Genomic DNA, 22019 nt, shown 5'->3' on the forward strand with positions numbered 1-22019 from the left:
GAGGCCAAAGGCTCAAAGGGAGGTTTCATAAGTTTTTTGAGGACTAGTTGTAGTGACCATTGAGGTGTGAGCGGCTTATAGTCAGGGCGCATGTTCCTGAGGCCCCTTAGAAATTGTTTCAGTATGGGGTGCTGAAAGAGTGCCACTGCTGGAGAGGTAGGTGTTTGGTGTGCTATCATTGCTGCAAGGTAAACCTTCAAGGCTGACATGGAAAGACCACGGTGAAACAAATGCAGCAGGAACTGTAGAGCTGTTTCCAAGGAGGTTGGAGTGTATGGAAGGCAATGTGAGGATGTGAACGTGCAGAAGGCCTTCCATTTGTAAGTGTAGGTGAGTGTGATGGAGCGCTTACGGGCCAGTCTATAGATGGAGAAGCCACCAAGCTGTCAAGTGAAGTGACTGCAGGTTGGGATGAAAGATCTTGCCCTGATCCCTGGTTAGGAGGTGGGGGAGCGGGGGAAGGCTTATATGGAGGACCGCCCTGTCCCAAAGTGTGGTAAACCATGGTTGGCAGGGTCACCAGGGGGCTATCAAGATGGTCTCTGCGTTGTCAGATGAATTTTCACTATGGTCCTCCTTTGTAGTAACGGTATAGATGGGAATATATAAAGCAGGCCTGATGTCCAAGTCATCATGAATGTGTCTCCCAATGAGTGGTCACCGAGGCCTGCTCTGGAGCAATAAGCATTACACTTGTTGCCCTGGGTCACGAAGATATCTACCTCTGGTGAACCCCAGCGATGCCAAAGCTGCTGAAAGACAGTGTCATCCAGGGCCCACTCATGGGGGCTGGACTGGAGTCTGCTGAGGCAGTCTGCCAATGTTTTTCCTTTGCCCGCCACATCGACTGCCACCAGATAAATGTGGTACAGAAGGCACCACTCCCACAAGTCGAAGGCCAGATAAAGGAGGTGGAGAGAATGGGTCCTCCCTGTTAGTGATATAAAAGATGGTTGTCAAGTAGTCTGTCACCACCTGGACCACTTGACCCTGCAAAAGAGGCTTGAAGGCACGAAACACCTTGATCACTGCTAGCAATTCCAGCTGGTTGATGTGCATGCACTCCTCCATAGGCAACCAGAGACCATGGATGACATGAGGGCCCAGATGGGCTCCCCAGCTGAGGGGGCTGGTGTCCATAGTCACCTGCACTGAGTGGGGCAACTGGCCAAAGGGGCACCCGATCAGAAGTCCGGCCCCACCAGGAAAGCTGGGTGGTGAGCTCAAGTGTGACCTGCAGGCGCCTCGTTGGGGGGGGGGGTCGAAAGGTATTGAGAATAGAGACAGGAACCATGCCTGCAAGGACCTCATTTTCAGCCTGGCCTGTTGTACCACAGCCATAGTAGATGCCTTGAGGCCCAGAATACTTTGAACATGAAGGGTTGGAACTCAGGCATCCAGGCAAAACAGGAGCAAGGAGGATTGATCTTCTTGATTCTCTGCAAAGGAAGAGAGGCCCTTACTGACAGGGCATCTAGGGTCGCTCTGATGTAGGCCACTTGTTGTGTTGGGGACAAAGTAGATTTTTCCAAGTTGACCTTGAGGCCTAAAGATGATAGCAAATACAAGGTAAGTGGTGTGTGTCATTGAGCCTGCCACCTGGACTGTGCTACGAGGAGCCAGTCATCCAAATATGGGAAAACAGTTACACCCTGAAGCTGCAAGTGTGCCACCACCGGAGCCATGCATTTGGTGAACCCCCAGGATGCAGTGGACAATCCAGAGGGAAAGGCTTTGAACTGGTAAGTTGCTCCTATGACTGAAAACCTGAGGAAGCATCGGTGGTCAGATCTGATGCTGAAGTGAAAGTAGGCGTCTTTCAAGTCTATCACCATAAACCAATCACCTTCTCTCAACATGTGGGTGGTGGCCTCCAAGGAGACCATACAGAAACGCTTAGGAATAATGTACCAGTTCAGGTTACGGAAGTCAAGGATGGGGCGAAGTCCCCCATCCTTCTTTGGAATGGTAAAGTATCCAGAGTAAAAGTTTGATGACACAACAGGATGATGCAGCTAGACAATAGCATCCTTCTGGAGCAAGGTCTTCATCTCATGTTCCAAAGGAGGAGATGGGACAGTAGACACAAAATGACTGGCGACTGGAGGGGTGTCGAACTTAATGGCGTAGTGCACGGCTACAATAGGCAGGACCCAGGAATCTGAGGTAATGTAACACCATGAGTGGTAGGAGGGAGCGAAACAAACAGAAAGATAACTGAGGACAGAACAGAAGTGTCGCACTCTCCTCTGAAGTCTCTATCCCCCCCAGGCCTTCACGAGGTTCTCGCTCTTCTTTCTTCTTCGCTGCCACCAGATATCAATGCTTTAATATCAATTGAGTATGGAGACAAGTGTGCTGTTAAAACTTAAGTCTTTTATTTAATCAGGGAAGTTAATAAACAATAAATATTCATGGGATAAATTACAGGCTGCCAATTACTTATATTTGAATCAGAGAGGATATAACTTCAAATCTCTTTTAACCCTCTGCTTCAATCTATGTTCTTACAGATCTCTAACTCACTTTCCAGTCACTTTTAAGCTACACACAGTATCTCCCTCCCTCAGACTTCATCCACCAGTCTTTTTATCTTCCTCCCACCCCCCTGGCTCTGCCTTCCGTTCACTCATTGGCTACTGCGTCAATGTTTTGCGGTGATGGGCAAGTGAGGGCAGGGCTGTTCGCTACAAGAAGTGTCAAAGCTGCTGCTTATTTTTATGGTCCTGGCGCACGCCTGCTGGCGTGGACACTGCCTGCCAACCTGCCTTGAAGACAATGGTGGGTATCCCTAACCTGGGGAACTCTGATGATCCTGGTAATCTCATTGTTAGGAGGGGCAATGCCAAGAGTCCCTAGGGCAGGTATTCTGGGCCGAGTAAGACCTGGTTGTCTTCCACAGTTTAAAGAGGCTGTCCAGAATGTCATCAGTCTTTTCATTGAAAAGACCCAGGCCATCAAAAGGCAAGTCCCCTATCCTTGCCCTAGCATCTTCAGAAATTCCTGCCAAAAGTAGCCAGGCATGGTGATGGAGAGAGACAGCAGTTGCCAATTGTTTAGAGGTGGCATCCAATGTGTGCCATGCCACAATGCGCTCTTGCTTTGCTAGCCCCATGGCCTCTTGATGACAGGAGAGCCCCTGGGCACAAACATCTTCAGGTGCTGCTACCAACACAGGCAGGACTAGGTTCTAGAGATGACGATGGTACGCCCCATAGCTGCCGGGTAGTTGGCCACCATTAGAACAAATGAGGCCACTGAATACATTCTTCGGCCCAGTATATCCAGCTTGCGCCCTTCCTTATTACCGGGCGAAGATGCGAGTGATTTCAGGCTCAATTTTGCGTGGCATCAACTACAAAGGAATTAGGCATGGGGTGTTTAAAGAGGAAATCCGTATGTAGCAAACAGCCCTGCCCTCACTGTCCGTCACAGCTGAACAGTGGAGTAGGAGCCAATGAGAGGACGCAAGGTGGAGCCAAGGGGGGAGGGGGCTGGATATAAAGGCTGGTGTATGGAGTCTGAGAGAGATTCTGTGAGTGAGAGACAGTGTGAAACTTAAAAGTGAACTTAGAGTGAGTTAGAGTTCTGTAAGAACGCTGAATGGTACAGAGAGTTATTAGAGATTTAAAGTCAAAGTAGAATTTGTCATGAATTTGATTATGAAAATAGAATAGAGATGTATTTCATAGGATTTATTTCAGAGCAGCAACGAAAAAGCTAGAAATCCGCTTGTGTCCAGGTGCTAATTAGAGAGAAAAAATGTACAAGGTCAGTTCTTCTCCAGCTAAAGAAAAAAAAAAGTCAAGAAGAGCTTTATCTTATCTCAACTCCGACGGACAAGGACATAAATTGTTAATTTAAGAAAGATGGGAGAAGAGAGAAGGAGGAGGAGATGGACGGAGAAACAGCCCGGACGACTGCCGGAACGCAGCATGAATTTCAGTAGAGGAAAAGCTACTAAAGGACTCTTATTTTTCTAATTAACAGTAAGATAGAACTCTGTTTGAAAATGTAGTAAGCTATTTTGTTATTTTGGGTTGTTATTTTCGTTTTTATAGAGGAAACGTTTGTTGGTATCGGCTGGGGTAATTTGGAAATGATTATTTGTGTAAAGATTGGCTTATCTAAATGTGTTTCAAATTAATCTCTATCTTTGTAATAAAATATAAAAAGGCTGGTTGTCTGTACGTTGGCTTCTTGAATAGACCGTCAAGCTACTCTAGTTAATTGGCTACTTTAAAATTGATTTATTTAATCAGGCCACGCGCATGCTACCAATTTAGGGTCCTACATATAAGATAAAGAAGAGTAAATCTAGAATTACTGGAGATTATTTAAAAATCGGAGCAGACTTGGGAGAAAGGGTGAAAAAGTTGCCTAGGGTAAAATTAAAGGACCCAGTTTTGCCTGAGTAGGAACTGATCATCCCGGACCCTCTCTGTTCCATGTAAAAGCAGTTTCTTAGGAAACGCTTTTATGGCAGAATTGATATAAATACAAGTGATTAGCAACCTGTGATTTATTTATCGAATATTAATCAGATGTTAACTTCCCTGATCTAATAAATGACTTAAGTTATAAAAACACATGTGTCTCCTTGATTGAATGGTATTGAAGCAGCAATACCTGGTGGCACCGAAGAAAGAAGGGTGAGAACTTTGCGAAGGCCTGAGGAAATAAGGGCTTCGGAGGAGATTGCCACACCGTATCTTGCCCATAAAACTTGTAAAGATTTTCCACCCTCCTAGGGATCTGATAGGAGGTCGAAGGCTTCGCCCATGATTTTCTCACGAGCTCAGAGAGAAGGGATGAACCCGAGCCGGGGGGGAGGAGACTGCTCCTGAGTAATGTCCTCGTAGACCTTATCAGTCCTTTTGGTTGTAGGTACCTCGATATTAAGCTCGAGGACCTTGGTGATGTGGAGGATTAGTTGAGAGTATGATGAATAATCCTCTGACAGCGACAGGGGATAACTCTCAGCCACGTCTGATATTGGTGTAGGAATGTTGGTAGGTGACTCTGCCTCCCCTTCTGACACCAGTGAATCCAAGTCCTGGTCAACTGAGGGGGAATAAGGAGCCTCCTCCGGTAGAGCTTGACAGAGGTCTCTCCCAGCTTGGGCTTGCATCAAGCTCGCTTCTGACTCAGCAGCAGGGCGATCGTAACTCAGGCGTTCAGCCGCTGCGTCTGACAGCATCCGTGATGGACACTTAGCTCCTGCAGCTGCGGTGTGGTCCAGAGGCAAGCACCTCTTATGAGGTTGAGGAGGAGGTGGAAGAAGATAAGCTTCCTCGACATTGCCAGCATAATCCTGCCAGCCCTGATATCTAGCCAGAGATGGGGGCATACGGCCGGTAGTGCTGATATTGGCAATAAGGATCATACCCGTAAGGCACAGGATAGAGTCGCAGGTCAAGCTCAAAGTCCTCAGATGCATAGAACTGGGGGTAATCATAATAATGCCTTCTGCCCTGGCAGGCAGGGCACCCCATTGTCTCTGGTGAGGGGCCATATGTGTCCGGCTGCTTTGGTGGTTCAAGGTGCCGAGTCTTATGGGTCCTTTTCTTAGGAACCTCAGCCTGAACCAATGGCATCGGTAAAGGCGACGGTTGCTTCGCCTTTGAGCCCTGTGATGAACAAGGGCTAACCTGCACCAGATCCACAACCTCTAAAGAGGTGTTACCCCAGTCAGGCAGCTCACTGACACAAGGAGATGGCAGGGCTATCGGCAATGGCAGCTCCTCATCCCCTGAAGGCAGACTCAGGCTAACCAAATGTTGCCGGGATGCCTCTGGCCTTGGTGTCTACAGTCTGAGCTTGCTTCAGAGTCTTTGTCTTCTTTTTCAACACCAGTGTCAAGAGCAGTCTCGGTGTCGAAGTTGGGGCTGTCAATCTCAATGCTGAAGAAGATGACTTCATTTTAGCAGCCATTTTGCCATCTTCTGAACCCTAGAATCCAGTGAACCCATGGCTGCTGGACCTTTGGAGGCACTCTGAGAGGGTGAAAGGGACTTTTCCCAGAGGAAAGACCTGAGGTGCTGAAGCCTAAGGCTGGTTTAGTAAAGCTCTTGCAAAAAGTGCAAGTGACCAGTTGGTGTTCTTCCCCTAGGCAGAACAAACACCGAGAGTGCCCATCCGAGAGGGGAATCTTGTTTGAGCAAACCTAGCACCTCTTGAAGAGGCCCGGCGAGGCCATAAACTTGAAGCCGGTTAAATTCTAACAAGTCCAATTTTATTCTTTCAAGGTAAACTCACTGAGAAGAAGAGTGGTCAACAAGCCGAGACGAAGCCAGGGAGGTCCAAAGTAGGAAAAGGTATGTTTGATTAGATTGTATGCACAAAGTTCCTAACGAAGCTGCTGTAGTGGCAGTAAGAAAGGAACTGGTTTCGGGGCACAGTTATAGCCAGCATGTGGGAGGTCCCGGCACCATGTGCTCAAGCTAGAAAGTTCCAAGGCTGCTCTGCGCGAGCGCAGACTTAACCTCTATTAGTGTGTATTCACAGAGACCACGAAAAAGAAAAAAAAATACTTCCTCAGTGGGAGAAGCCACTCAGCTTGACTAGACTGTCAGAGCCATAAAACATCCTTGATTCCTATGCCAGCTATAGAAACAATAAAACTTGCCAACTGGCATTATACTATCAGCTGTAACTGGAGGAAGTAGGGATATGATCTCAAGAATCCCTGCTATGAGTTGAATGATAGCACAAGATTTAAACTACATCCCCTCCCACAACTTACAATAAATCCATGACATTTTAAATTATTTCTGCCAAATACAGGGTAGGTGGACTATCCTGCCCCTCCCCCACATACAAGAATAGAAATGAAATATAAGAAACAAATTTGTTTTCCCAACAGCTTCTACTTTCCCTATGGAAAGCAACACAAAGTCTGTCTCCACTCCTGAAGGAAGAAATTGCCTCAACTGATCACCTAGGATGTGGCATTTAGTAGTAAATACCCTTCTCTGTGTTGTGGTTTTCAAAAATCATTTCATAGGATCTCCAAGCTTACATTCACAATGGACAATATTGATGAGACAAGACACCTTCCTATCAGAATTTTGTTCTGTTGATGAACAGGGAGTTAAATTTTAATATTGTAAATGAAGTGCAAGAGTCAAGAATGTAGAGAAAAAGCCAATATAATGACTTACAGCATCCAGGTGAAGCATGTAATGCTTAATTGTTAACAAAAACAACTGTAAATGGAGAAATGTGATTGGTTGTTCTGTGTATAAATGTAACAGAGACATAACAAACCTTACCGCTCAGCAGTAAGTCTGGTGGTCATTTACTTCTATGTCAATGCTCTGAATGTTACTATGCCAAATGTACCTTGCCCTGTATATATGTTTAGCTATAATCAATATAATATATTGTTATTGCTAAGAACTCTCTCATGTTATTTTCTCCCCATGTCTAAATCTCTAAGTTACTCAATACCTAAGTCCCCAAGTCTCTTGCTTTGCTAACATTAAAGTGGGATTCAACCAGACTCTAGGAACTTTTCTTGAGATCAGTGCCTCATTAAGACTCCGGAGTTTTGGCACCACACCAACACTTCCATAGTTATATGGCAGGTATCACCAGTAAAGGCAAGTACAGGGAACATTAAACACAATAATCCTAGTTAAAGATTAAATGAGAAATTAATCTACACAAATCTTGAGCCTCTATCGATTGGAGGCAGGGAGAAGGCTCCTTTTGTTAAGACCTAGAAGACCAGGAGCATATGAATCATCCCAGAAAGGAACAGACAGCTCTACCACTAGGCAAAGTGAGATAGCTACCTCAGACAGCAGCTCTTAGGTGACAGATCGTACCAAACAGCATACCTTGTGCCCTCTAGGTACTGAGACAGTGAGCTAATTCATACTGAGAAAGTGAGCTAATTCAGAGCAGCTTTTCCCCCTCAGTATTTGTTTTTTAAAAATTAAACATGTTTTCCTTGATTAGTTCTGCCATGTTATAATAATAATTTCCATGCCATCAAGACAATTCTGGCTTAGGGCGACCCCCTCCAGGATTTTCTAGGATAGCATATTCAGAAGCGGTTTATCATCTGGGAACACTCTGAGAATGGGTAGCTTGCCCACAACTACACAGGTGGGTTTTCTCCCAGGAGGCACCATGGGGAAGTCCCAACTTCTGGCTTTACAGCCACATGCCCAACTCACTGAGCTATCCTTCCTCCCATGCTATAACCTGCCCTGAACAAATCTTTATGATACGCAGGATAAGTTTAAATGAGCAATCATTCCAACAGACTTACACACTTAATTCTTACCAGTTGAATAAGTAAGCTGATTAGGTCTGTCAGGGGTTTATTAATAAGGAGAAGGTCTTCAGCAGCTTGAGTGTCCCCTCCAATGCCAGCTTTCTGTGCCTTAACAAGAAAAAAATTGTTACAAAGATCAGGAATTGTTACAAAGGAAGAAAACATCAAGAAAATTAAAGCCATAATCTATATCAGGAATCTGATTTTACGATCACACACAGTTAGGGTGCTAATTGCAATACCGATCACTCCCTGGTGTGTAGCAGAGTAAAACTGTGAATAAAGAGACTGTATCATACGAAAAAGGAAGGAAGACCACCTATTGACATCAGCAAGACTCGCAATCAGAGAAAAGAGGAGGTATTTGCTCAAGCGCTTGAGGAAACTCTTTGAGGCCTGGCTGATGCAAATGTACTTGAGTGATGGGAACATTTCAAGAATGCTGTTTATAACTCCGCCTTGTTCACATTTGGCAAGAAGACCAAAAAGACTGCAGACTGGTTTGAAGACCATTTAGAGGAGTTGATGCCAGCCATTGAGGAAAAGAGGAGAGCTCTAGCAGCATACAAAGCCTGTCCTAGTGAGTACAACCTGCAGGTTCTTCGAGTTGCTCATAGCAAAGTTCAGCAGACTCCCAGAATATATTCTAATGATTACTGGCTTCAGCTATGCTCTCCGAAAAAAACAGCAGCAGATACAGGTAACATCAAGGGAATGTATGATGGTATCAAGCAGGCTTTAAGCCCAATACAGAGAAAATCTGCTCCTTTGAAGTCTACTACAGGCATGATCATCCAGGACCGAGCACAACAGATGGAACACTGGGTGCAGCACTATTCTGAGCTATAGTCTATCTAGAGAGAATGTAGTAACTGAAGAGGCATTAAATAACATTTAGTGCCTGCCTGTCTTGGAAGAGTTGGACAGCGAACCAACTTTAGCAGAAATAAAAGTGGCCTTGGATTCCCGGCAAGGCACCTGGAAAGGACAATATCTCTGCTGAAGTGTTGAAGAGATAATCACCACCGAGCTGTATGAAATATTTTGTCTTTGCTGGAGGGAAGGTGGAGTACCACAGGACATGAAGGATGCAAACATCAATGTATTCGTGAAGGCTTTCACGGCCGGGATTTAATGGTTGTTGTGGGTTTTTCTGGCTCTTTGGCCATGTTCTGAGGGTTGTTCTTCCTAACATTTCGCCAGTCTCTGTGGCCCGCATCTTCAGAGGACTGCACTCTGTGCTCTGAAGATGCTCTGAAGATGCCGGCCACAGAGACTGGTGAAACGTTAGGAAGAACAACCCTCAGAACACGGCCAAAGAGCCAGAAAAACCCACAACAACGTTGCAAACATCGTCACATTGTAAAAGAACAAAGGTGACAGGAGTGACTACAATAAGTACCGTGGCATCTCTCTTCTCAGTGTTGCAGTGGAACTGCTTGCCTGTGTCGTGCTGAAGAGGCTCCACGTACTTGCAGACAGAGTCTATCCAGAATCACAGTGTGGATTTTGAGCTAATAGATAAGAGGTTACCTACCTGTAACTCTGGTTCTTTGAGTAGTCCTCTGTGAATTCACACTAATGGGTTAATCTGTGGCTGAGCAGAGCAGTCTTCGGTAACTTCCACAGCTTTAAGCACTTAGTGCTGGGACCTCCCCAACACCTGGCTATATAATTCCGCCTCCGGCCCAGTGCTTCAGTTCTTAAAGAACCGACTGCTGCTGCCCAATATGCCATGGCACATGTGACAGACAGCAGGGAGGAGGGCGGGATGTGTCAATTCACAGAGGACTACTAGAAGAACCAGAGTTACAGGTAGGTAACCTCTTTTCTCCTTCGTGTCCTCTGTGAATACACACTAATGGGTGACTAGCAAGCTGACTAACCTGGAGGAGGGTCGTCACGAAAGTGCAGAAGCCAGGACAGCTTGCCCTACTGCAGCCTGAACCTTAAGCTGGGCAACCAGGCGGTAGGGTGAGATGAAGGGAGACAGAGTGGCGCACGTGTCAGCACGGCAGACATGCACGACGTCCATGTGACAGAGAAAGGCCATTGAGGAGGCTACCACTCTAGTAGAGTGAGCTCTTGCTGATCTTGGAAGAAGAGTCTATGCCAAACCAAAGGGAAGGCAGATGGCCTGGACCATCCAGCTAGACATGGTCTAAAAGAAAGCCGGTGCTCTGAAGGAGAGCCAGCAAAGGTGACAGAGAAACGTTGTGAGGCCTGAAAAGTGGTTGTGTGATGCACAGAATATGGCAAAGCATGCTGCACATCTAGCATGTGCAGAGTTGTCTCCAGCAGTGAAGATGGTGTGGGGAAGAAACCAGGAAGGAAAGCTGGCTGGTTCAAATGGAAGACAGAAAAATACCATAGGCAAGGTAAGGGCTGGCTGCTACTGAAGCTAGTCCTCCAGCCCTGCAAGTTAAGGGTACTGCCAGGAGAAAGGCAGCCTTGAGGATTGCCAAAGAACTAACTGGAGGGACCACTGAGGTGTCAGTGGCCCATAGGCATACCGCATATTCTTCAGGCCATGGAGAAATAGCTTGCAGGTAGAACAGGCCAGAGCCAGGCAAAACAAGTGAAGGAGAAACTGAAGGAGAGCGTCCAGAGACAGTGGCCTAGTAGGCCAATGTCATCTTGATGCAAAGGGATAGAACACCTGCCCATATCAGGAGTAGGTCAAGGTGGTAGAATGTATGCCAAGATGATGGTGCATGTCCATTACTGTCGGGGAAGACTCCCAGCCGACAGGTAAGGGAAACCGACACTCGGTTGAACCAACTACCCGTGTCCTGAGACCGTGAGGGACCATGTTCAGTGTGATGTATCCTGCAGGTCCCAGGAGCAGGATCTAGCAACACAACCAAGCCAGACGGTTGTGCACCCATGGCGGGCCCGAACAACCGACCCTGAAGAGGGGAAGGGCAAAATCTGTGTAGGGGCCCCCATGCCCCTAGGTTAGGGAGGCACCTCCTAAGGAAGTGCGGCCAACACCAGCTCAGGAGCCAAACATGGCACACTAAGAGCCTTGTGGCTAAACCACTGCACTGCAGCCAAAACTGTGCTCACAACCCGGGGCCCAACCCCAGGCAGCGGCCCAAGGAGGACGCAGCTGTCCACCCCTCCAAGGCTGGCAAAATGAGTACACAGCTCACCGGGGGGGGGCAATGTGCAGCCCACATAACCAACCTGTAAACCGCCCAGAGAGTGTCCGAAGCACCACGGGACGGCACACAAGCAGCACACTCTGCTTTGCTTTTGCTTTACTACTAGTTCAATTGAGATGCGAAAGCATCCCTGTCTGGAGAACCCCATCAAAGACAGAGGCAAAGAAAAATGCAACAGTCAAGGGCCTGCTTGTATACAGCCACTGGATAAATGCGGCAAGCATAACACCATTCCGAAGAAGGTGTAACTAGAAAGTGCCGCCCTGCATGTTCATACAGGAAACTGCAGTGGTTTAGACTGATGTGACCTGGACCATCTGACTCCAGACCAGGGACTCAGAGGTCCAATAGGCCTTAGTGAGTGCTACGAGCTTCAGCACAATAATATGCAGACTAGTTATCGTCATGGACCAGCAGGCAAGGGCAACGTGATGGCGTAGGCAAGCCCCCTCACAGCCTAGCGGGCTGGTATTCACTACTGACCAACTAAATGGGTCAGGAGATCAAAGGGTCTCCCTAACTGTAGTGTGGGGGAAGCATCCACCACTCCTGGTGTGCAGCGACTTTCGGAGTCACTGGGAGCAACACGGAATGGTGGTCGCAAGGTACCTGAAAGAGAGAAAGAATTTAGGATTCAAGGGACTGCAGCCTCAGTCAAGCAAGCTGTCCCACAGCTGCAGTAGATGCCATCAGTCCACGGAATCGCTGGACCTGTAAGGCAAGGAACCAAGCACCTGAAGAAAAAGAAGCACAACAGTCAAACATTGCCACAAACCTGTTGTCAGGAGAAAATCCTGCTGCAAGAAAGCATCCAAAGGCATATTAGTACAATTCACACCATGTGTAAGGTACAAAGTCAGCTTACTATGTTGACCTATAGTCCTCACACTGACAAAAGGGACAGTGCCCAGGATGTGCGTTCACCAGCCTGTGGTTTGGACTCTGAGACTAGGAGTCAGTGAGCCAACCATGGGTAAATAGTGATTTCCCCAACTGAAAACCTGAGTGAGCGGTACAGTCCAACCAGATGCCCGCATGAAAACGAGCATCTTACGATAAACCAATCCCCTGGACGTAACTAGTGGATAACAGAGTCCAAGGAAACCAAATTGGAACTGTGTAGAGTTATAAAGAATTCAGGCTCCAAAATGAAGGATGAGCCAGGGCCTTCCATCCTTCTCTCTCCCCCCCTTTTTTTTGGTGGGAGTTGGGGTGAAGGTGGCTATAACACGGCCTGTGACAGGGGCATATCGAAGATAGTGGCAAAGCTGGTAGCTATGATAGAAAGTACTGGTCAACAACAGAGAAGTGAAGGGCCCACTCAGTTTTGCAGTCCTACCTGCAATTCTGCCGGTCAGGGCACTGCTTGCCCACGTCTAGGGGCGGCAGCTGGTAACTTTGGGGTTGAGACTTTAAATGTTCCTGGAATGCCGAAGGCTGATCAGAACATCTTCAGACTCTTGTAGTTGTGTCGCTTCCTAGAGCCTGAGCAGGTTATCAAGAATAGCAACCTTTTCCTGACTAAAAGCCATACACCAACAAACAGCAGGTCCAAACCCGTCAATTGCTTAAATGCTGGTTTTAAGGCGTATCAAGTAACAGTGCACTCGTGACACACCTGCAACAGTGCCTCCCAGTGATGTGGAAGGCCTGAACTGTAAGCGTGTACATGAGCTACCTGCAGGGTGGGCAGAACCAAACTCCATAAGCGGTGATAAGCCCCCATGGCAGAGGAGTACATGGCTACACAGCAGCCAAAAACAAATAACACCAACCAGAGAACTCCTCATCTGTTAACAGTAAAGGAGTGTTACCATCTGCAACAACTGAGAGGGGTGTGGGAAGATTGGTTGGAAACTCTTTCACCCCCCAGCGATTCATGCGAGTCCCAAACCTGAATGGGTTAACAGCAGGTTCGGTCAAAGCTGCAAACATGATGCTACCGGAGCCGAGTTCGAGGGAGCACTACACCTGTGAAGCGTATGTGAAGGCATAAAGCACTCCATAGCCCATGGCTCAGAATGATGCCAGGTAGAGCGAAATGGCGATGGTGGCCGAGAGCTCATAGCTCCTATCCCAAACAAAAGGGACTGCTTCTACGCAACCTTGTCAGTGGGATAGGACCTACCTGAGGAAAATTATCCAGGCTTACCTGACAGTGGCAGGGTTCTCAGGTGGACCGTGGTGAGTCCTTTCCTTATGAGCCTATGCGGGCACTGGCAGCCGAGACAGGGCCGCAAGCTACTTTGTGAGCGAGCCCATTGATAAAGAGGGCTGTTTTGTGCCAAATTAACAGCCACCAGCAGGTGCTACCCCAGGCAGAAATATCACCGACTAGCAGGGCTAGTGGTGGGAGCTGCAGCCCCCCCTTTCAAAGGCAAACTAGGGCTGTCAAATGCTGCCAGAAGCTTTTGCCTCAGCAGCTGGTTTTGGAAATAGCAGCCATGTGAACAAGCCCTCTGATAAATCAGGCTCAATACACCAAACACCCAAGCGGTTTACACCAGACAGGCAAAGCACTGACATGCAGGGCTAGCCGCAGGAGCTGAAGGGGCCCATTGTATCTCCAAAGGAAAACTCAAGCCTTACCATATGTCGCCGGCACATCTACAGCCTCGGTGTGCAGCTCCCTCCAGAAGTCGCAGCTACATGAGCAGGCGCACAAAGGAGGGTTGGTGTGTGGCACTCACACACAGAGGCGCTTCCCATGTCAGGAAGAATCACTGAAAGTCAGGGAAGGTGACCGGGGCAACAGGAGGCCCTTCTCCTAGGGACTGGGCATACAGAGCCCATACTCCTGTGCAGCAAGAGGCCCTTCTTCTCCTAGGGACAGGGCGTACATGGCCCTAACTCCTGCACGGTCAAACAGCTGTAAGCGCAAGCCCCTTGAACCAAGAGGACTGTTTTGCACCAGCCTCCGAAGACGCTGTAGCCCACTGAAGTGGGGGGCAGGAGCTAGGAGGCCCTCCTTTCAGGGCTGCCCGCTCACTGCAACAGCTGTAAGAAAGAGCCCCTTGAAACAAGAAGGCTGTTCTGTGCCAAACTCCAGAGAGGTTGTAGCTCAGGCAAGCTGAGAAGCTGTCCTCTTCTATCCTGTTAAGAGAGAAAATTGCAAACAGACAAAAACAAACTTGTTGCTTTCCAGCCTGGGAGTAGTTATAAAGATGATAAAAGAAATATTAATTCTTTAAGAGAAAAGCCCTGAGGGCTGAAACGCCGGCTTTGTAAAGGCTTTGTAAAGCCTCAACAAAGAACCACTAATGCCGATCCCCCAGGCAAAAGAAACAACTTGTTTCAAGTAAATAACAAGGGGAGGTGAAGGGAAAGAAAGAAAAAGGCAAGAAAAAGATTTGTTTTTACTTGCGAAGTTCCAACGAAGCTGCTGCTACAGCGCGGTCAGAAAAAGAACTGAAGCACTGGGCCAGAGGCGGAGTTATATAGCCAGGTGTAGGGGAGGTCCCAGCACTAAGTGCTTAAAGCTGTGGAAGTTACCAAAGACTGCTCTGCTCAGCCGCAGATTAACCCATTAGTGTGTATTCACAGAGGACACGAAGGAGAACCACCAGTGACATGGTATTTTCCCTCAGATAGTTGCAGGAGAAATGTAAGGAACAATGACAGCCACTCTTTGGGGCCTTCATATGAGCATTACAAAGGCCTTTGGTTTGGTTAGCAGGGATGACCTTTTTAAAATAATCCCCAAGATTGAATGTCCACCTTGAATCCTTAACAACATCAGGTCCTTTCATGAGGAAATGAAGGGCACTGTCATTTTTGATGGCTCATCATCAGATCCCTTTGACATTTGAAGTGGAGTGAAGCAGTGCTGTCTCCTCACGCCAACACTGTTTGGGATCTTTTTTGTTGTCATGCTGAAGCATGCTTTTGGAACCACAACAGAAGGCGTCTATCTCCAGACTAGATCAGATGCAAAGCTCTTTAATCTCTCTAGACTGAGAGTGAAGACCAAAGTCCAGCTGAAATGCATGCGGGACTTCCTCTTCGCTGATGATGCAGCTGTTGTCGCCCATTTTGCCAAAGATCTCCAACAAGTTATGAATCATTTTAGCAAGGCCTGCCAAGATTTTGGATTAACAATCAGCCTGAAGAAAACACAAGTTATGGGCCAGGGTATGGACTCACCTCCCTCTATTAACATCTCTATAAAAGAATTGGAGGTTGTTCATGATTTTGTGTACCTCGGCTCAACGATCTCTGAAATGCTCTCTCTAGATATCGAGCTGTTTTGCATTAGCAAAACAGCTACCATGTTCTCTAGACTCAGAAAGAAAGTATGGCTTAACAAAAAGCTGGCGGCATATACCAAGATCCAGGTTTATAGAGCTTGTGTCCTTAGTACACTCCTGTACTGCAGTGAGTCCTGGACCCTCTGTGCATGGCAGGAGAGGAAGCTGAACACGTTCCATATGTGTTGTCTTCGACACATCTTTGGCACCACCTGGCAGGACAAAGTTCCAAACAGTGTAGTCCTGGAATGAGCTGGAATTGTTAGTATGTATACATCACTGAAACAGTGACATCTACGTTGGCTCAGGCATGTCATGAGAATGGCTGAGGTTGGATTCCAAAAGATCTCCTGTATGGAGAATTAGTGCAGGGAAAGCAACCTAGAGGGAGACCACAGCTGTGATACAAGGATATCTGCAAGCAGGATCTGAAGGCCTTAGGAATGGACCTCAACAGATGGGAAACCTTGACATCAGAGCATTCAGCCTGGAGGCAGGCGGTGCATCACGGCCTCTCCCAATTTGAAAAGACACGTCCAGCAGACCGAGGCAAAGAGGCAGTCCCAAAACCAGCAAAATCAGGGAGCTGGACAGGGGACTATATTTGTCTTCAGTGTGGAAGGGATTGTCATACTCAGCCACACTAGATGCTGTTCCAAGACCTCTATTCAGAGCACATTACCATAGTCTCTTGAGACTGAAGGATGCCTACACAATGATATGTTACAAAATATTATGGTAATTTTTATAGATTTTTATGGTTAGTTAGGTCAAGATCAGAAAGACTACAAATTAAAATTGAATATATTGAGCATATAATGCTTTCTCACCACAGCCAGATCTTGGACCAGCTAGGCCCTCTCAGAATCAGCGTAAAGTTGAAAGAACTTCATTTTGTAGATATTTCTGTGTTGGTGGTCTGTGGCCTACATTCTGTCCCTAAACTATATGAGCATTGATGGTACTACAGTAATTAAATATGAACACAAGATGCGACTGTTACATACAGCACTGATGTTACCTGTCTGTCATGGGTTTGGAGGGAAAGTTCCATCCTATGGGGAGTGGAAGGCGGGACATCAGGAGGAGGGGCTGTACTGTATATATATGTGAAGCCTGTGTGGTGAAGTAGAAGACGCTGGGAGGAGACAAAGCAGCAGCTGGGAAGAAGAAGCTGGTGTGGGAGTCTGTGTGTCAGACAGGGTACTACTGTGTGTCAGAGTACCAACCTGATAGGTTCAGGTGTCTGTTGGTTAGCCAGAACTGATAGGTTCAGGGTCTGTGCTTCAAGTTAAGTGTTCTGTGTGAACCAAACTGTGTGTATGTATGAGTGAAACTAAGCCACGTTACTATATCTTATTCACCTGAGCATTTTATTTTCCCTGTGTGTTGTTTTAAATAAACCTTATTCTTTTATTTGTTGAAAATCCATCCCTGGTCTGTGTGACTTCTTATAGGGAATGGTTGGTGGCAGCTTAGTTAACGTGTGGCAGATCCCAGTAGGTCTGGGTTTGTCACATTGATTAATGATATGAGAGAACATTGCTAGAGAGAAAAAAGCATATTGATCCATATGCTGAGTGCAGGGTCAAAACTGCAGCATTTAAGAAACACACACATTAAATGCAAGAATTACATTTTGTGGTAATGGACACTTAAACTTTCTTAAGACATATCCAAAATAGGAGGATTTAAATATTTTTGGAGAATATTAGAGTTGTAACCTCTTATACAATTTACTTATTTATTTAATGTAATTAAAAGGACTGGTGAAAATCAAGGACACCTATTGTGGGCATTCAACTCACATGTAGTTAACAAACTACTGCAAAAACTCTCTATACATTTCTTTCTTAATCAAATGTATTATTTCCTTTGAGTTTGCAGTGGGGGAACACAACAAAGTAAAGGGAAGTAAACTAAATATATGCACAATAGTATTAATTTTACTGGAAAATAGACTATACCTGTAGTGTCAGGCGGACAATATTAGCAGTATATATGAGTGTGTGATGCAAAATGCCAAGCAAGGACAGGAACAAATTGTTTGCTGTCTTGATGTTGCTCTTATCATCTGCATCCAAGCACAGAGCTGCAGTTTCTATGAGGAGATTACAGATGTGATGGACCAGACCTAAAGAGATAAGCAGATAGATTATCATCAGTTCTCATAGGATAGATGGAAAAATCAGGATCTTCAGTGGTATTCTTAAACATGACTTAATAGCTAAGAATCTGATTTGTAAAAAGCTATTTCCCCTCTTTGAATAATGGAACTCATTCAATTCCAACTGAAAAATGTTTAAGAGTCCCTATATTCACTTTCATTGCTTTTATCAAAAAGCCAGCAACATGCTCACAGATCTTTTGCATCTGGCTTTGTATCTTATGATGACAAATAATGATAGAAGTCAGAATCAGAATGAATGTATCACGTCCACAGATCAGTGGCCTCCAGTCTTTCTGGCCCCATTATATTTTTGGCAATTTAATGAACTGTCACTGATGTTACCAGATATTGGCTGTCAAGGAGGCATGCCAAGTCACAAAGGAGTCACAAGTCATGTGCCCTGAAGACTGAGTACTAAGAGAGGTTGTTGTCAACAGACCTGACCATTCCTGTTTAACAACAAACTATTTTCTCCCTCTGCTGTTGTCAGCCAACACATTCCCTCATTTTCTTTTCCTTCATTTTATCCCCGATTTCTTTTTCCTGCCTTCTCTTTCTTTCTGTCTCTTTCACTCTCTCATACAAAGACACACATATATACTTGCAAACCTATGTAATCGTCATGCATAATTACAACCATACACATGTCCCTTTTCTATGTCAGTGAAAACACATGAAACCCCACACACACAACATTTCAAGATTGTTCCAAATGTTTCCCACTCTCTTTGAAATATTCCCGAGCAGTTTCTCATACAGACAAAACTCCCCTCTATTCAGACATATACATACACTGTCACAACACCCTGCTGGCTTCCCATTCCCCCCCCCCACTAGCCATTTCCCCACTGATTTCTATGCCCCCACCTCTGTTGCCTTCTCTGCCATCCCTGATGGTTTACCATCAATTTTCCTAACCACTCAGTGCTGTTTGCCTTTCTCCACCTATCAGGAAGCAGAGACATGGGTCATTTCCTTTCTCCCCTCCTTTTTCTTGGTGGCTCAGCACAACGCAGAGGAAAAAAACTCACCTTATAGCCACCTACTATCCTTATTTTCTAAAAAATATCACAGAGCTCCATGTGTCATTCAGATATTCATAAGAAACAAAGATGGCAGTGTCTGAAGGCTGTCATATCACTTCAAAAGAAGCTCAACTGCTGGTCAGAACATTTTTGAAATTGTTTTACAAAGTTAAAATCAAGGTGGGTCAATCACCAGGAAAGATGTCTGAGAGCACACTGCTACCTAACAGTACCACACTTCCCACTTTTGCAATAGATCAGCCAATGTATTAATATATCAGTGGCACAAAACAGTTTTAAAATTTAATTATTACAACAATGTGATCATAGTTTTGCTGATATAATTCCACACGTTACTGAAAAGGTTTCAGGTTTCTTCTATGTCACAGTTAGGATCTGAGTAAAAATGTTACAATGTTCTTAGCGTATGTTTGTGTCTGTGTTTCTGCTGTTTGGATCATTGCTTGTAGTAGTGAAATTATTTAGAAGGAAGTACAGAAAACTAAATGAGTTAGCATGGGATGCGAAGAGTCAGGTTTAGAAGTTACCATCAGAGCAGAAATAAGCAGGGTCGGGATAAATAGTTATCAGAACAAAATGCATGAAAGACGTGGGTGGGTAAGAAACAAAGAGCCAGGGTGACAGGTGGCTGATACTGAATAACAAATGCTGGCTAATACATTCTAATATTATTGAACAAAAAGTTAAATAAAATCAAGATATAATCTTCTGGCATATGGTATAAGTAGATCAACTCAGGCACCCTATTCTGCTACTTTCCATCCTGGTGCTACTAAAAACATGAGCGTAGCTATGATGTTTCAGTCATGACAATTCATGAAGAAATATACTTGTGCTTTAATGTAGAAAGTCCTTCTGGACTCTGAAAACTAGAACTTCTCCAATCCATTCTAAAATCTAAGGGGAAGACTTTATATCTGTGCTCATGTTTAAAATGGGAGTTGTTTCTTCATCCCAGCAGTGCTAAGTGCAACTTGAGATCACTGCAGCACCTAAAGAGTCTGGTTTAAATGTTTACAACCTCCTTTTCCATTCCATATGAAAAAGCATCACTGAACATAGATTCTGGGATGTTACATTATCCAAATTTTCTTCTCCCTCTTTCTGTAAGCAGCTTAGTTAATTGTTAATGACCTAAATATGTAATTCATTTATGTTTAAATTTGGTGACAGATTTGTAATAGCTCTGTTGGTGTTGAACTGTTGTTTAATTTTACATTAGATAAGTACAATAAAATTGGACTAGCAAGCAAGTCAGCAAGAAATCAAGACAGAAAGACAGAGGAGAGTGAATTCACATATGGCTCACACAACAGAAGGTGAGTAGGCTCATTTCTATGAAATCCTTTTGAAGGACATGCATTAACTCAACTGATCAAGAATGTGACCAAAAGAATCTTGATACTCCTACAACCTTCCCCAATCTGAATATCTTCTTGCCCATCATTTATTTTAGTTTTTATAAGGAACAAAACATTACACTGAAGAAACCTGGCGATTTACAAATTGTTCTTACCACAACACATTTAGAAAACAGAAATAATTTCCGAAATCTCAGTCTCCCTTTGTAGTCATGCCTACATCCAACTTCTGGGATTTGAACAATTTACCATCTCAAATAGTCTCCTCTTGTCTGCCTCTCCTCTTGTCACATTATGTCTTGTCTTCCTTTCCAACTCTCATTCCTCAGACTTCCATTCTAAGATTCCAGCCAGTCAGTCTTCACATATATACTTTACAGCAGGGGTCTCAAACTCAATTTACCTGGGGGCCGCTGGAGGCAGAGTCTGGGTGAGGCTGAGCCGCATCAGATTTTCCACCAAGTGGAGCAAGAGCCGAGGAAGCCGCCCAGGAGTTTCTTTAGCTCGGCTGGGGCTCCAAGGAGGAGGAGGAGGGGTGCACAATCCGTCGTTGCCAGCCACAACCTCCTCTGGTTCCTTCTTCACTACCACCACCAGCAGCAGCAGCAGCAGCAGGATGAAGAAGTGGAGAAGGGAGGGAGTGCCGGCGACCATCTAGCCGGAGGGGAGGAGGGCATGACATAAATTTTTTTTAAAAAAAACCTCACAGAATTCACCTTGCCAAAGGAGAAAAGCCCCCACTGGTACCCACAAAATTAAATAGAACAAGGCGGCCCCCCACAGGTGTGTGCACACACACAAACACACACATGGAGGTCTGCCAATCTTCCTCTGAGGGCCCCCTCAAAAAAGGCGCTCTCAGCAGCAGCAGCTACCTCCACCACAACAGAGGAGCAAACTTTGCAAGGCGAGCCCATGTAGCCTACAGAGTTGAGGCGGCTTAAGCAGGATGAAGAGGAGGAGGAAGCACCACCGGGTACTGAGATGGCCGCTGGCCAGGCTTGTGCTGGGGGTGCCGAGAGAGAAAGAAGGCCAGAGAGCTGCTTCCCTGGAAGAGATGGCGGGGCGGCAGTTGCTATTGGTGGCTTGGAGGCGCTCTTTGAGGATGGGCTGGGAGCGAGCTCTGCTCTCAGGCATCACTTGGTGGTGGCTCGGGCGCTCAGGGAAAAAGGTCAGCAGTGCGCATTGCTCGCCAGCCTCTGAGGGCTGGCTGGCAGGCTGCAGTTCTAGATGGAGGGTGCAAGAGGCGCTGTCTTGGGAGAGAGCCAGCGAACGAGGCAAGGCTTTTTTTGACTCTTGACAGCAGAGGACACGTGAGCGCTTTGGGGGCAGGCAAGGTGGGGGCCACAGACTATCATCCAAAGGGCCGCAAATGGCCTGCAGGCTGTGTGTCTGAGACCCCTGCTTTACAGCAAAGGCATGAGGCACACTACCACTTCAAACACATTAGGCTAACACTTCCTTTTCTTTTGCATGTTGCCAATTCCTGATTTCTTAATTTGCAATGGGCTGTTTCTGCTAATTGTTGCCACCACCAATGTCAGCAACCCAGCTGATATTCATTTGGGCTGCAACAAGAGACAGGACATTCTTAATTATCACATGCCTCCAAGAATAATCAAAGGTTAAAAAGGGAGTGGTGATGAGAAAATAGCACTGATGCAACTAAATCAATAATCTAAGTTCTGAAATTTCTAAACTTAAAAACAGTAATTTACATTTTAATAAAAAACTAGTTGAC

At 45.9% G+C, this 22019-nt stretch overlaps 1 protein-coding gene across 15 annotated transcripts in view; it reads right to left on the bottom strand.

Moving 5' to 3' along the window:
* The window catches only part of ULK4 (unc-51 like kinase 4), a 596488-nt gene that overhangs the window by 115723 nt on the left and 458746 nt on the right, over window positions 1–22019 (bottom strand). For all 15 annotated transcript variants that reach the window (XM_078377379.1, XM_078377378.1, XM_073003534.2 and 12 more), the window contains exons 33-34: window positions 17669–17835; window positions 8297–8395 (exon numbers count right to left, since the gene is read on the bottom strand). In XM_078377379.1, the coding sequence (XP_078233505.1) occupies window positions 8297–8395; window positions 17669–17835 (266 nt within the window). The remainder of the gene's footprint in view (window positions 1–8296; window positions 8396–17668; window positions 17836–22019) is intronic.

The sequence above is a fragment of the Pogona vitticeps genome, chromosome 6 (genome assembly GCF_051106095.1).
Source record: "Pogona vitticeps strain Pit_001003342236 chromosome 6, PviZW2.1, whole genome shotgun sequence".
Lineage (NCBI taxonomy): Eukaryota > Metazoa > Chordata > Lepidosauria > Squamata > Agamidae > Pogona > Pogona vitticeps.